Source organism: Erpetoichthys calabaricus, chromosome 1 (assembly GCF_900747795.2).
Source record: "Erpetoichthys calabaricus chromosome 1, fErpCal1.3, whole genome shotgun sequence".
NCBI lineage: Eukaryota > Metazoa > Chordata > Cladistia > Polypteriformes > Polypteridae > Erpetoichthys > Erpetoichthys calabaricus.
In genome coordinates, this window is record NC_041394.2 from 171700242 (window position 1) to 171716597 (window position 16356).

Here is a 16356-nt window from a genome sequence, read left to right on the forward strand (position 1 = left end):
AATTCAATTGATAGAAAGGTGTGTTGACCTTCATAAGTCAGGGAATGTCTATAAAAAATTGCTACTTGCCTGAAAATGCCCATATCTATTGTTAGGCTTATCTGGAAGATGATCCAAGTTTATTCTGTCCCCCATGCACAGTGAGAAGGAAAAGAGAGGTTAAAAAAAAAAAAAAAAAAGAAAATCCCCAAAGTTCCCAGAAAAAAGTAGTATCTTGGGGCCACAAAGTCTAAGATTTGGAAGGCATGCCAGAAAAAAGCTTCACCTGTCAATTAACCACAAAGCAAATGCCTGGAGTTTGCTAAATGCTACTACAAATTTGTTTGGTACAGTGTTCTGTAGTCAGACAAAACAAAAACTCAGCTTTACAGCAACAAATACTCAAGGTGGGTTTGGTTTAAAAAGAAGGATGGCCATACCAAAAAGAACCTGATGCCTACCATTAAGTATGGTGGACATTCTGTGATGTTGTGGAGCTGTTTCTCCATGAATGGTCCAAGGAACCATTTTAGGGTAACATGGCATCATGGACTCCATGAAATACCAAGAGATTTTAAATTTAAATCTGGCTTGAATCTAGCTACCTCTGGCAAGAAACTAAAACTTGGTGATCACTGGATTTTCCAGCAAGACAACGATCCAAAACTTATCTCCAAATCCACACAAAAATGGTGAAACAGAAACTTAAGCTTCTGTCATGGCCGTCTCAGTTCCCAGAAGTAAACTCCATTGAAAACTTGTGGGGTGAGCTGAAGAGTAAACCATGCAAGAAAGGACCTAGGGCCCTGGATGATCCTGACAAATTCTGTAAAAAAAAATCCCTTCTCTATATTTTCCAACCTTATGTTATAGGTGTTTTTTAGGCGAAGGGAAGTAGTACAAAGTATTAAATGCAGGAGTGGCAATAACCATTACACATATGATTTTCTTAAAAAAATAATTTCCCGATGAGAAAAAGAATAAATTTACTTGAGCTAAAGGTTGAATTTCTCTCATTTTTTCAGTGTGTAATTAAGGCAATTCAACAAAAGATTTTTTGTCAAAAATATTTTGCCAAATATTGTGGAGGGGACTGTATCTATTGGGCAGCACGGTGGCGTAGTGGTAGCGCTGCTGCCTCGCAGTTAGGAGACCTGGGTTCGTTTCCTGGGTCCTCCCTGCGTGGAGTTTGCATGTTCTCCCCGTGTCTGTGTGGGTTTCCTCCGGGTGCTCCGGTTTCCTCCCACAGTCCAAAGACATGCAGGTTAGGTGGATTGGCGATTCTAAATTGGCCCTAGTGTGTGCATTTGTGTGTCCCCTGCGGTGGGTTGGCACCCTGCCCAGGATTGGTTCCTGCCTTGTGCCCTGTGTTGGCTGGGATTGGCTCCAGCAGACCCCTGTGACCCTGTGTTCGGATTCAGCGGGTTGGACAATGGATGGATGGATGGACTGTATCTACTTGCTTTACTACCAGAGTCTAATATATTCACAAAAGCCACCAATTCATTGTTCACTTTCTGACCCTGTGGAACTTGAATGCCTCTTGGTGCTGCTGCTCCCCTTAACCTGCAGACAGGAAACCGTGTTGTTCCTAGAGAGAAGCTTGATGCAGCAGACAGGAGAAATAGCATATGATTCAGTTACAAAAGACTCTAGTATCTGCTACAGACCTGTGGAGGCCAAAACATCATCACCTCCTGCTACCTGTGGGTCTATTAATAAATTAATAATTAATAAATATTAATAAAAATAATGATGGATGGATTAAAAGCCAGAAGTCTGTATGACCATCAGCATCAAGTGACTCCGTGAGAACCCTAACTACAAAGAGGACTATTTCATTTATGTTAGGTAGAATACCCAGAGGGGACTGGGCGGTCTTGTGGCCTGGAACCCCTACAGATTTTTTTTTTTTCTCCAGCCGTCTGGAGTTTTTTTTTTGTTTTTTCTGTCCACGGACCTTACTCCTTTTCTATGTTAACTAATGTCTTATTTTCATTTCTTATTTTGTCTTTTATTTTTCTTTTCCTCATTATATAAAGCACTTTGAGCTACTTTTTGTATGAAAATGTGCTATATAAATGAATGTTGTTGTTGTTGTAAACACAGTAAAAAACCCAGAGTAAGTCTAAATTTTACTTAAGCAAACATTTTTAAGAAGGATATAAAATCAGATTATATATAAATATGGGTTTGTGAATGCCTGTGCATCTTACTATTCCTATATGAAATGAGAATGTCAAAAAACAAACACTTATTTAATACTTAAATGACACAAACCATTAAACTGGTCTACTGCAGCTCTAGCAACCCGTGGATCAGCATAGGACAAAGTTGCATCACCCTTGGGTTTTCCAGTCTCTTTGTCCATGTAGATATTGATTGCAGGTTGACCACTTCTTCTGTTAACCTGTTGAAGAATATAAAGCTCACACTTCCTAAATGTTGCTTTGAATGAAAATCTAAAAAGGCCACCAAGTTTACACTAACTGCAAAGAGTTATTTCAAATGAAAATGCAGTTAATTGACAAAAATTCTTAAATTGTGAAGCACACAATCAGTCAAATATTTCATCATTAATCACAAATTTTTATCTTGCCATATAAGCTTTTAACCAAATTCAGACAAGCCATTCTGGAAATGTGATCAACAGAACAGAAATTTTCAGAGCAAAAATCAAACAAATATAAATACTAAAACTGTTAAACAAATGGACTGTTAATTTGTTTTAAAACACTCATTATAGTTTCAGATTCTTAATCAAGGAAACGTTAACATCTACTGATGCTGGCTTAAGTGCAGACTTCTGACGAGTTACAATGTTGCATCCAGTACTAAACAGCCTCTCAAGATGTCACACTGACGACAGGGATACACAGGTATTTTTTAGGTAAAGGTCGAATAAGAGGAAAGCTGACCTCATGCAGCTTCCAACATGCAAGGAAATCTCGATCACTGTCTGCTAGAGGGCACTATTATTTATTTCAGCCTCAAGCACCTCATTGTCAGATAAGCTAGGATTCTAAGTTACTACCTTTTTGAAAAAGCGCCCAAATGTCTATTTTGGTCTCTTGATATTCTATTCTACCTCTTGTGATCTTAAGGATTAGTAAGGTGTACCACAGACAGTGGGATTCTTTATTGTCTTGATGACATTTGTGTTAGTCTCCTACACGTGTAGTATGTCACCGTTGAACACCTTAAGAACAGGCTTTATGAATGACACAGTGACAATGTTTTCAGCAGACATTTAAGGGTCCAGAGCCTTACTTGCAGAATCAAGAACACCTATGCCATTTACACACCGGGGTGCTCATGCATAACGCTGTGAGAATTCACACTAAAACATGGCACATGGACAAAAGTAGAAATGTGCATATGCACAAAAAAATTCAGATGCAGAAAACAGTGCGTAAGCAAACTTCCACGCACTTCTGCTACATAAATCCTGGTCTGCGTGAAATGTAACGCTTGTGTATGTGCCTGCCACCCATCCAAGACTCCTCCCAGAATTACACCGCTTTGAATATTAAATCAATATAAATACTCCCCTGTGGTGGGCTGGCACCTTGCCCATGGTTTGTTTCCTGCCTTGCGCCCTGTGTTGGCTGGGATTGGCTCCAGCAGACCCCCGTGACCCTGTAGTTAGGATATAGCGGGTTAAGTAATGGATGGATGGATGGATGGATGGATAAATACTCCCTTAAGTTCTGCATTCTATGAAAAGACAACAACAAAAGCACTGGGGGGAAAAAAGAAGAATATCAGCGAATGCCAAGTGGAAGCAAGGATAAATGTACTATTTGTTGGTTTAAGCAGTTGTATAAACAAGTTCAGAAAGTCGCAAAGTGCCAGAAATAAAAAAAGAAGTTGTCAGGTATCAAAGTCACCATGAAAAGGCAAGTCGTAGCCCACCGTCTAAGTGTCATATGGAAGCTTATTAGGGTACAGAGAAAAGAAAAAAAAATAGGGACAACTTTAATCTCAAAATTTCCACTTTAATCACATAGTTTATTTTGTCATTAAAGTAGAACATCAAACTTGATCTTAAAATCTTTTAAATTTACTAGTTTCTCAAATCCCATTGTAACTAAAGTAGGACGTTAAATGCTTCGTATTCTGTGTGTCCTTCTACGTACTCTGTGTGTGTGAATCACTACTTGCTTCTTAAACGGGCTTTCTCTTACATCGACAGGACATCGAATACATTACATTCATGATATTACAGCTCTCTGAACAATTTAATTACTAATATGTATACTTGATATCATTTTCATGATGAAATTATTTGAAGCATATATTAAACATGGGGCCAAAGAGGCACAATGGTAGCGACGAGCTGGCGCCCCATCCAAAGATTGCTCCTGCCTCCTTGCAGCAGTACTGTCTCTTTCAAACGTACTAAACCCCCACTCCTGTCCTTTCTTTTCTTTCTAATCGCCACACAATCAGCTTTTTAATAAATGTCAAGCCATCTGTAAGCTTAGAATGCCAAAACTTCAAAACTTTTCAGGAACATTGAAATATATACGTAGTACATGTTTAACTATTCCATCCATCTATCTATCCATCCATCCATCCATCCATCCATCCAGGGTCGCGCCAATCCCAGGAAGCATATAGCACGAGGCAGGAACAATCACTGAACAGTTCATTGCTACCTCTGTCCACTGCATCCACACATTTAATAAAAGTATACATTATTTAAATGAAGTTAAAAATGTATCTGTTTAATGTAATATATGTACTTTACTGCATTTTATCTGAAAAATGATACCAAGAGATCTAAGAAGACAGAGCACAGAAATCTAAATCTACTTAGAAGCCAGTCATCATCATCTGTAAATATGCGCTCATATGCGCTCTCTTCTATTGAATTGAATTCCTTTATAGTTATTTTATGGTATGATGAGATTCAATATGGAAATCCTCCATAAACTTAAACTTATTTTCCTATAAAATGGTAAACAACAACAATAAGATAAAAAAAACAATGAAAAATAAAAATACTAGCAAAATACCCACGCTTCACAGCGGCTAAGTACTGCTTTAAAATTTTTATTAAGAAGAAATGTAAACCTTTTTAAACTGAGGGAAAATATACCAATAATTATTTGTTAAGGATCTCTTTGTATACCACGTTGTCAGTTCGGCTCTCCGGTTGTAATATGACCAAGCCGTGCGCTGAGCTTACTCTTGAGCATGCAACGTATAGTTGGCCATGTGAAAAGCAATCTTGCCTCAAATCAATCCCAACCTTTTATAGGGTCTGTCCCTGAGACTTACTGTCATTGAGAAGCAGAGCCTTACTGGAAATTGGAGGTGTTTGAATTGAAATGGGTTTCATCAATAACTTTACATCCAGCTTTTGAGAGTTTAAACATTCATAAACATCAAAGTGTCCACTACTCAAATCGTCACTTGTGAATCTAAGATGTTTAAGAGGCATTGGCGGTTGTCCAAAGGTGTAAAATATTTGGCCATTTCAGTACACTTGAAAGCGACAACCGAACAATTCAGCGGCACCCATCAACTCACATACAGAACCATAGGTGAAGGGCTTAAGCATTTCACTCTTATAGTGCTCCTGTGTAGTATAATTATCTCCTGTACCATCATCAGTCCACACCTTGAACCTGTCCCAGTCATTCAATACATAAGACACAATGTTCCTCCGGATATCAAGAGTGAGCCTGACATGGCCGTGCAATATGTAACGCAGAGAATGGAAAAGGCAGTCGCCATCTCCAGACATGGAAACCACTCGGTAAGTGATAGTTCTTTGATCGATGGTGATCACCTCGATAGACATGTTAATGGGGGTACGGTTGGAATGATACAGGAAATGGGTACCTGAACAATGTAAACTAAGTCTAAAATACCTACACAATAACTATAATCGTAATAAACGAACAATAAAACAGCGGAGAAGCCGTGGATTAAATAAAAAGGCTGCAGTTATCAGCAGGGAGACGTGAATACTGTGGCGAAGTAAAGAAGGGAATGAAGAGACCAGAGCGACGAACAGCCTTATATAGGCAGGCAGCCAACTATGTGGGAGGCGTGGGGATGGGGGACCCAATGCCGTCTCACACGGCGACCGAGCTGCTGGCTATGGACGTATATATGTACGTAAGTAGGATTCAGTTAGCGTTGGGAACCCGCGTACCAAATTTCTTGAAGATGGGCCCATATGTAACAAAGACCGTTGGAAAGTTCAATATGGCGGCCGACAGTGGCATCATACCACCGAAATAAGTACGTACATCAATTTCGGTTAGCGCAGGGAAGCCGCCTACCAAATTTTGTGAAGATGGGGCCATAAATAAAGTTTAACATGGCGGACGTTGTCGACCGTTATGCGTAGAATTTTGAAATGAAACCTGCTTAACTTTTGTAAGTAATCTGTAAGGAATGAGCCTGCCAAATTTCAGCCTTCTACCTACACGGGAAGTTGGAGAATTAGTAATGAGTGAGTCAGTGAGGGCTTTGCCTTTTATTAGTATAGATGAAAGCATAAGTGGCTCAGATTGTGCAACATTACAACTGTAATGCAAGTTTACAGTGAGGTTTGTACTAAGTACAAAAAGTTCTACTGGGAGCACTTGATGGACTGAGTGCGCTTAGAGCTCTTGGGATGAAACTGTTTCTGAACTGTGAGGTTCGTGCAGGAAAGGCTCTTAAGCATTTGCCGAAGGGGAAAAGTTTAAAGAGACTGTGCACATGGCTAGAAGCTATACCCTGATAATTCTCTCCGCTCTTGACACAATCTGCGGTACAGCTTTCCGATCAGCTGCTGTAGAGCTATGACTCCAGACTCATACACAGTGGGTTAAAATATTCAGTGGAGCAAGGAGAGTAACAACACTAAAGCAGCTATAGTATTTGGAATAGTTTGGCCATTTCGTGCACCATTATATGGTTACAGGTTGATTACAATCAGTTGCCTTAAACTAAAAAAATGATATGCGGTTAATGTCAATGTATTTGATAAAGCCGCATCAGGGATGTGAATCTACAAAATAAAGGGAAACCATCCAGGAACAGTAGCACTGCTTTGACGTTGGATGCCCTCAGTTTGCAAAACCAAGCCAAAAACTTGCGAACGCTATGGTTTGAGCTGGGGTGAGAATGTGTGTGGCTTTACACCAAGTTTAGTTTTTATACATCATGATGTGAGCATGGAAACGGGAGTATGCAACATTTTTGTATGTACGCACCACTTATACATGAGGCCCCAGGATTCTGGTTGACCTATCAGCAAGCAAGACCTGTTTGTTCACCCATTGGAACAGCTTTCCTCATGATACTAATTATGTGGTAGATTCGTTATCAAGTTTATGATGAGATGATCCATTTCTGCTTGTGCATCTTGAAGTGTATGCAGTCTCTCACAACTTTGTAAAATACTTTTTTTTTTTTTTCAGATTTCTACTTCTCTGTCAATCTGGGGTCCTTACTCTTCAAGAGATACAAGAGATTTTTGCTTGTATTATCAAAACCTTACCTTATTACTGAATTTAAAGGTAATCAGCTTATCAATATTTTAACATTTTTTATTTAACTGAAATAAACAGTAAAAATTTCCTATGGCGATATGCAGCCGATGCCTCAAGCAGAGCAATCTGATCTACTTTTTATCAATTGTCCCACTGTGCAAGCACATAAACTCTCTTAAACCATTAATTGTATTCTCACTTGTGTGGTCCTCAGAAAAAGTAACTTGTCTCTAGACAGAACTGCAGAACTACCAGTCACTGTTAAAGTAGTGCTTCATAAGACTTAGATAAGGTTCGGCAGTGTGGCTCAACCACATATCTGTCACTGAGGCCTAGTACTAGACTGAAGATAAATTAGCTACTAGTCCAGGAATGGACAAACTATGTCCTGCAATATGGGTAAGAGCAGCCCACAAGTTACTAGTTAGACATACTGTATAAGGAGAAATATTATAGAAATACAGGATGAGCCAAAAAGTCCCACCACATTTCAAATATTTATTCTACAAAAATGTGTTAAAAATTGTGTCTTCAAGGTGGTGGCCATCATTAGCAACACACTCTTTGAGAATACCAGCCATCGAAAGGAATTCTTCACAACAAGAACACAAGAAAAGCATAGTAAGTTTCCACACAGGACCAAGATATTTATCATATGACTTGGGACAGTCTTTAGTGTTGACATATACAGATGTGTGTATGTTTTCAGCAGTTTCCTTGCCTTTGTTCAACAAGAGTTTTTAAAGAATGAGTTTGCATATGGATAGTTTTACCAGCAATGTACCAGCAGTGGAGCTGCTGACCACACAAATTCTGGCTTGCTTTTTTTTCTACTGCCAAATAACGGCATTTCTGAGATTTGATAAAAGGCAGATGTGGTAGGGGCATCTTCAGACTGAAGAATCTTCTGCTGTATTAGACACTCAGCACAGGGCAAAACATAACTGGTGATGAACAGCTATTCCTGAAGAAATGTTGATGCCCTTCCCCTAGTACACATCAAGTAAAATGTCTGCCGTCATATTTTGTATAGCTGCTGATGTAGACAGAATATACAGTATTAATGTCACTTTTACTTTTCAGCAAGCCATTTGTGAAAAGACAAGCCTGCTTGGTAGACAAAAATAAAAATGCAGCACTCTATGAAAGGCAACATGCCAAAAGAACTGTTATACAAGACAGTCTTCCTGAATGAGAGCGCCACCCTTTACATATTGTGTACACAGTAATCCCTCGCTACTTCGCGGTTCACTTTTCGCGGATTCACGACTTCGCGGATTTTATATGTAAGCATATCTAAATATATAACGCGGATTTTTCGCTGCTTCGCGGGTTTCTGCGGACAATGGGTCTTTTTACTTGCTTCCTCAGTTGGTTTGCCCAGTTGATTTCATACAAGAGATGCTATTGGCGGATGGCTGAGAAGCTACCCAATGAGAGCACGCCATTAAGTTCCTGTGTGCTGCTGATTGGCTCGGCGACGGAGTGTTGCATTAACCAGGAAGTCTCATCTCACTCATTCAGCATTAACGTGCTACTCCTACAGGGGCCGTGTCCAAGCACCAACAGAAGATGCAAATGATTGCAGAAAAGGTAAAAGTTTTGGATATGTTGAAGGAAGGGAACAGCTACACCGCTGGAGGACACCATTACAGCATCAATGAGTCCACGATTCTTTTTATTTAAAAAGGAGGAAAAGCATATAAGATCTACAGCTGCTTTTTCTTTTAACAAGGGCGCAAAACGAGTTGCAAGTGGACGTGATAAGGCAGTAGTCTGGATGGAATCTGCTTTAGGAATCTTTGCAACAAGGTCGACGACGTCATGACTGCCTACAAGCTGCTACGTGTACTTCGCTATACAGTAAGTGTAAACTTATCTACTGATTTTATATTGCTTAGCAGTTGTCCCTGTTATTAATAGAGTAAATGGTGGGTTGTAAACAATACAGGGAGGGTTTAAAAACATCCAAATACACGTTAAATAATTAAATAAATATGGTGTCCCTACTTCGCGGAAATTCAGTTATCGCGGTCGGCCTTGGAACCTATCTCCCGCGATAAGTGAGGGATTACTGTACATACAAACTGAGGAGTGCCTGTCTTCTCACAACCATTTATCACTGACTATCTGCTTTTATTTAATTTTACTTTTTATTTTAACGCTAACAAGTATTTCCTTTTATTTTCCCTTTTTCATGCTTGTTATGAAAGATGTCTGAAACAAGCAATTGAATGTAGGCATTTCAAACAAAAAAGGCCACACTGTACAATCACAGAGGGCTTCTTTCCACTTTTCATACTTGTTGGACTGATGCAACCATATTTTCAGCTTTTTACAGATATGTCACTGTTCCTAAAGTGTCTTTGTTTATACTGTGTTGGTTTTGGTGCTTTGGTGGGATGAATTAAAGTTGTGAAAGAAATACAAAGTACAATTTTAATAATTAATTAAACAAAAATGTACAATTGGGTATAACTATACAAACTCAAACAGCTATCATTAGTGGTAATGGAAGCATGCCACAAAAAAAAATTCCACTCTTTTCTAAGGACAAAAGCAAGCATCCCAGTAGTTTCGTGGATAGTGCTCCTGCCTCACAGATCTAACTCTAACACTTTTAATCATGTACTTGGTTATTGCTTGTGTGGAGTCTGCAAATTCATCCCATGTCTCATGCTGTCTGATACGGTCCCCTGTATTGGATTAAATGGGCTTGAGAATGATGGCAATGACTTTTCCAAAGAACTACTTATTCCTCTTTAACATGGAACTAAAAACAACAGTTTAGGTATGTAATGGCCCTCTCAACCACAAGGTGAAACAAAAATGAGATGAGAAAGAACAGAAAGTAACTGCCTCAATATTGCAACCTAGGTGAAAAGCTGACAGAAACAGAAACACAACCCAAAGAATGTATTCCTGTATGTATTAAAATTTACATCATTTGTTATTTTTTCCTCACTTCTTATTTACAGTTGCCCATAATCACAGTCACTGTATGAAATATACAACACTCTGTAACACTCTGTCTTTTTCTTCTTCTTTTCTCTCACTCTCTTTCTGCCGCCTCTGCTCCTCCTAGCAAGTTTCATCATCCTCCTCCTGATTCTGGCTCTCAGAATTGAGTCAAGGGGCTTCTTTTATGCAACACCTGGAAGCACTTCCAATGTCCCAAAGCTGTGGACTGGAAGCACTTCTGGGTACTGTGGGAGCCCAACAAAGTAGGGCCCTCCAGTCCCCACTGCACCCCCTGAACTGTGATAGGCCAAAGAACTGCAATTCCCATGAAGCCCAGCCCTGTGGGAATCCGGGGCACAGTCGCAACCCAGGGATGCTGCCATCTAATGTCCTAGGGGAAACAATGCTCTGTGCATGCCGACTCACCCTGCCCTTCAAAGCCAAGGGTGTCCCAGCCGGGCAAGGTTCTCAGCTGTTGCTCACAGAACTTTCATTTTTGTTTGTGTTTTGCCCTTCAGGACATTGAAACTTCTTATAGAGGAGTAAACTATTATTAATTATTTAGCAGATACCTTTATCCAAGGTGACTTGTAAAACATCTGGGGTAAATACTTTAGTAGGGTATTGTTTTTGAATTAACTGCCAATTGTTAAACACTACTATCATTTATATCAATAACAACCTAAATGCATGAAATTTGTCCTTCATTTTCTGAAAAGGTTCCACAAAAAAAGGAAAAAAAAGGAAACAAAGCCTTCACTAAGAACTGATTTGCCACTCAAATACACCTCTGACTTAAAGATTCATTTTTCTGGTAAATAAAAAGTGCAATAAAGTACAAGAGATGCTTTACAAATATACCAGTAGTTCAAAAATCACTTTGTGAAGTTCATTAAAGTACTTCTGTTTCACACTATGATGCTGAGACAATTTATCATCACCATATCCAGAAAATTAGCAATAGCAATATTTTTGCTATTTCTTCATTCAGTCGGTAATGCAACACAGATCCAAATTTAAAAACTAAGACTACTGCAATAAAACATTCCACAAATACCTTAATGTCTCCGCAGTGTTTAAAAAAATCTGCAATTTCCTCCAGCGTTGCTTTATCATTTAGCCCTTGAATGTAAATGGTAGCACTTCCAGACTCCATTTCTTCAAGACCTGCCAAAAAAATTGCAATTATCTGAGTGTTCTAAACGAAAAGCACAAAGTTAGCATTAAAGACCACTTAAAATTAGAGAGCCGACAGCATAAAAAAAGCTAATAGTCTAAAGATATACTATTCTGAAAACTACCCATAACATAACCTCTTAATTATCTCTCTTAAGAGATATAGAAAATTAAAGGCAGTGCTGAATGTTTGAACTGACAAGCATTTGCAAATTTATCAAAAGTATAAAATACACTTAAATTTTATTTTAGTTCTGCTACATGAAAAATGCAGAATGTTCATAAAGTGCAAGATGCTCATATGATAAATTTGTCTCATTTTTAAAAACTGCAACTGGTCTTACTGGACAACTACACCTGTGGCTGGCAGGTTCTAAATTGTAAATATTAAAAGGTTTGAGAATATGCACAAAAAAAACAACTGGAGGAGATGGTACAAAGATTTACATGATAGTCCCTCACCCCATGGTTTAATTAAATTGTAACTTTTTTTTTTTTTTTTAATGTATTTTATTTTCTTTAAAAATTTTATTAAACAGGCCACAGCAACTCAGCAGCAGAACTTTGAAGATGAGACTGTTGATAACTTTGATTACTCTGCTCATCCTCAGTTATAGGACATACATTTTTTTCATTTCATCCACAACAATCTCCAAGTTGTCCTATACCAAAAGTTTACAACAGAAAAGATAGATCCAACCGTAAATGGTTGACTTTCTGTGAAAAAAATCAATCTCCCTACTGTACTGTATGTCTGGCATTTGCTCCATTTTCTAGTGATAGCCCTTTCATAAAGTGAGGCATGAAAACATGGAAACATGTTCACCAAAGAATAGAGGAGCATAAAAAAGTAAGATGCACAAAGATAGTGCAGATGCCTACTTTCTGAAAGCACAAATGGCAGATGTCAGAAGCCTATTGATCAGCAACCAAATGTCATTACATGTTGAACAAGTTAAAAAGAAACATCAGGTGATGGAGCGTGTAGTTGATGTTATAAAAGTTATTGGCAAATGTGGTCTTAGCTTCAGAGGTGATAAAGAAGAGGCTGCAGTTCTTTTATTTTTAATAAATTTGCAAAAACCTCAAGTAAACTTTTTTCACGTTGTCATTATGGGGTGTTGTGTGTAGAATTCTGAGGAAAAAAATGAATTTAATCCATTTTGGAATAAGGCTGTAACATAACAAAATGTGGAAAAAGTGATGCGCTGTGAATACTTTCCGGATGCACTGTAAGTGGGCCGGTCTGAGGCATGAAGCTCCCGGACTGAAAATGAGTCCCACTCTGGCCCTGACAAGTACTACTAGCCAACAGGATGCTGGGGGAAATTAGGCTACTGTTGGCTGAGGGAGAAGAGAGGGAAGGCATGTCCGGAGGCAGGAAGAGAAGAGGAGGAAGGTTAGGAGAATGGAAGCAAGGGTAGGAACTTTGAATGCTGGCAGTATGACTAATAAAGAGAGAGAGTTAGCCGATATGTTGGAGAGAAGGAAGGTTAAAATATTGGGTGTACAAGAGAATACATGTAAGGGAACTAAGGCCATATGTATTGGAGGTAGGCTCAAATTGTACTACCGTGGTATAGATGGAAGAAGAAATGGGGTAGGGGTTATCCTAAATGAACAGTATGTCAAGAGTATTTTGGAGGTGAAAACCTTTCTGTGTCAGAAAGAGTGATGATTGTGAAACTGGAAACTGAAGGTGTGATGAAGAATGTTATTAGTGCATATGCCCCGCAAGTTGGGTGTGTGATGGATGAGAAAGAAGATTTCTGGAGTGTATTGGATGAAGTGGTGGATAATGTACCCAAGGAAGAGAAAGTGGTAACTGAAGTGGATTTCAATGACATGTTAATGAAGGGAACAGAGGGGATGAGAAGGCGATGGGTAGGTATGGTGTCAAGAAGAGCTATGTTTTCTAGGGATGTCCACATACTTGTAGTTCTCACCTTCTCTCTCTCTCTCATTTTTCCTAGGGCACGAAGCGGAAGCGGAAGCAAAGCAGAAGCGGACAATGGCCGACAGTGAGGTGAATCGCATTGCAACTGTAGTCGAGGAACTCCAGGCACTCGATGAACAGATTCAGAATCTTCTGTCCAGACGAAGATACCTCAGAGATCTGAAGGCTCGGCTGTTGGATAAACCGTCCTCGCCATCTGTTATCGGCGTAACATCAACCCCGCGTTGTGCCGCGCAAGTCACCTTCACCCCCGCGCCTCGTAGGAGCGACACCGATGATGACCTCGGTGTATTTCAGCTATGCAGGCGGGGGTTCAAGGCCAGAACACCTCCATCGGCACAGGCAAGCATCGTAACCCAGAGCCGGTTTGACCCTCTAAGCGTCCCCAGTTCGCCTTCAGCTCCTGGTGATGTAATTGTGGTAGGTGATTCTATTGTTAGGAACCTCAACATCACTTGCCCTAATAGAAAATCTTTTGTTTCTTGTTTTCCCGGTGCTCGTGTCCGAGATGTGACGAGACGTGCGCCGGCGATCTACAAGAACAGGGCAGTTGGAGCCATTGTTATACATGCTGGCGTAAACGACATAAGGCACCGACAGTCGGAGATCCTCAAGGCAGACTTCACTGCATTAATTAAAGACACAAAGGAGAGGACCCCATCGGCAAAGATATTCATCTCGGGTCCACTCCCTCTCGTCAGACGATCAAACGAGTACTACAGTCGTCTGCTTGGTTTAAACAACTGGCTGCAGGGCTTCTGCAAGAATCAAGACATCGGGTTTATTAACAACTGGGACCTCTTTTGGGAAAGACCGCGTTTTTTCAAGCGAGATGGCCTGCATCCGAACAGCTTCGGCGCCCGGGTCCTCTCCGAAAACATATCCAAGGTAATTTGTTTATCTTGACTATCTATCTCTGCTTTTAACCCCTTCCGAAATGCCACTCCTGTGTTTGGTCATGATAATTGTTTAAAAAAATCTTCCATAAAAGTGCGCAACATAAATACTGTAATAACCAATCTTAATGCACATAGAAAATCTAGGCAATACGGCATAAACGCCAATAATTTAATTAAAGTTACTACTTTAGATGAACAATGTATTAAAACTGTAAAAACAGATCATAGATTAAACAAAAAATACACACAGAGCGGCGCTAATAAAAATAACTTAATTCCGGTTCCCTATATCAATAACGCACATAGTATTCATCTCTGCTCCTCCGAAACATTGAATATGGCACTATTAAATATTAGAGCTTTAACTAACAAGACGTTTTTTATCAACGACATTATTAGTGAAAAAAAAAATAGATTTTATTGCACTAAGTGAAACGTGGCTTAGCTCAGATGGCGCAGCTGTTTTAATCGAATCTGCGCCTCCGGATTACAGTTTTACTCGTGCTGATCGCCAAGGAAAGAGAGGTGGAGGGCTAGCAAACATTTACTCTAGCAGGTTAAAATGTAAAAATATCAGTTTTGGTAAATTCAAGTCTTTTGAGTATCTCGCCATTATTATTCAGGGAGATTCTCACGTTCTAGTATTATCCGTGTATAGACCTCCAAAATTCAACACGTCTTTTTTTGAGGAATTCTCGGACTTGATGTCAATCTTAATTACGAACTATGACGCACTCTTAATAGTCGGCGACTTTAATTTTCATGTAGATAATCAATGTGACCAAAAAGTAAAAGAATTTATGAACCTCCTGGACTCTTTTGATTTGAGACAGCTCGTTAATCAGCCTACACATAAAGCAGGTCATACGTTAGACTTAGTAATTACTAAAGGACTAAAAGTTGATATAAAGCAGGTCATTGATACGGGTCTTTCAGACCATTTTCTTCTACTTTTTAATATAGAAATAATGATAGAAAACACTCATGAGAAGCATATTGTTAAAAAACGCTTCTTTGACTCATCAGCAACTTTAAAACTTACAAACATTCTAACCAATCAGTCCGTTTATAGTGCCAACTATAATAGCGAGGAGAATGTAAATAGTAAGGTGGAAAGATTTAATACTAAAGTGAGGGCTGCTGTTGACATAGTTGCACCTGAAAAGACAGTTAAAAAATCTTCTAGCATTGTTATACCTTGGAAGACCCAAAGAGTGTCAGATTTAAAGAGAACATGCCGTAGAGCTGAGCGTAAATGGAGGAAGACTAAACTAACTATTGACTATGAGATATTAAAAGTTAAAATAACAGAATACAATAACACAGCCCGTCTTGAGAGGCGCTGCTATTTCTCTAAGATTATAAATAACAATGCTAGTAATCCCAGAGTCTTATTTTCGACAATTGATCATCTGTTAAACCCAGGTAACTCAAAGGAATGCCTCCTAAGTACTTCCAGTAAAACCTGTGAGGCTATCGCTGTATTTTTCAATCAAAAAATTAATGATATTAGAAATAACATAGTATATCTCCCCAACACTAAGGATCCCCCGAAACCCCAGTACTCCATTATAAATAAATTAGAGTCTTTCACTAGGATAGATTTACCTGATTTACATAAAATAATTTCTCAAATGAAACCATCCACCTGTGCCCTTGACCCAATACCAACAAATTTTTTCAAAGAAGTATCGGGTGTGCTTATTGATAATGTTCTTGACATAGTAAATTCGTCATTAGATACGGGGGTCTTCCCAGACTGTCTTAAGACTGCGGTAGTTAAACCCCTACTTAAGAAAAATAATCTCGACCCCTCTGCTCTTGAAAATTATAGACCCATCTCTAACCTGCCTTTCTTAAGTAAAATTCTAGAGAAGGCAGTCAT

The 16356-nt window shown here is 39.2% G+C and overlaps 1 protein-coding gene and 1 long non-coding RNA gene across 2 annotated transcripts in view; one reads left to right on the plus strand and one right to left on the minus strand.

Annotated features, from left to right (window-relative positions):
• LOC127529207 (uncharacterized) overlaps positions 1-16356 on the plus strand; it is a 232028-nt gene that overhangs the window by 52278 nt on the left and 163394 nt on the right. The gene's annotated exons all lie outside the window — the stretch shown is intronic.
• Positions 1-16356, minus strand: part of ewsr1a (EWS RNA-binding protein 1a) — a 210266-nt gene that overhangs the window by 40038 nt on the left and 153872 nt on the right. The window contains exons 12-13 of the mRNA XM_051932005.1: positions 11497-11606; positions 2260-2389 (exon numbers count right to left, since the gene is read on the minus strand). Of these exons, the coding sequence (XP_051787965.1) occupies positions 2260-2389; positions 11497-11606 (240 nt within the window). The remainder of the gene's footprint in view (positions 1-2259; positions 2390-11496; positions 11607-16356) is intronic.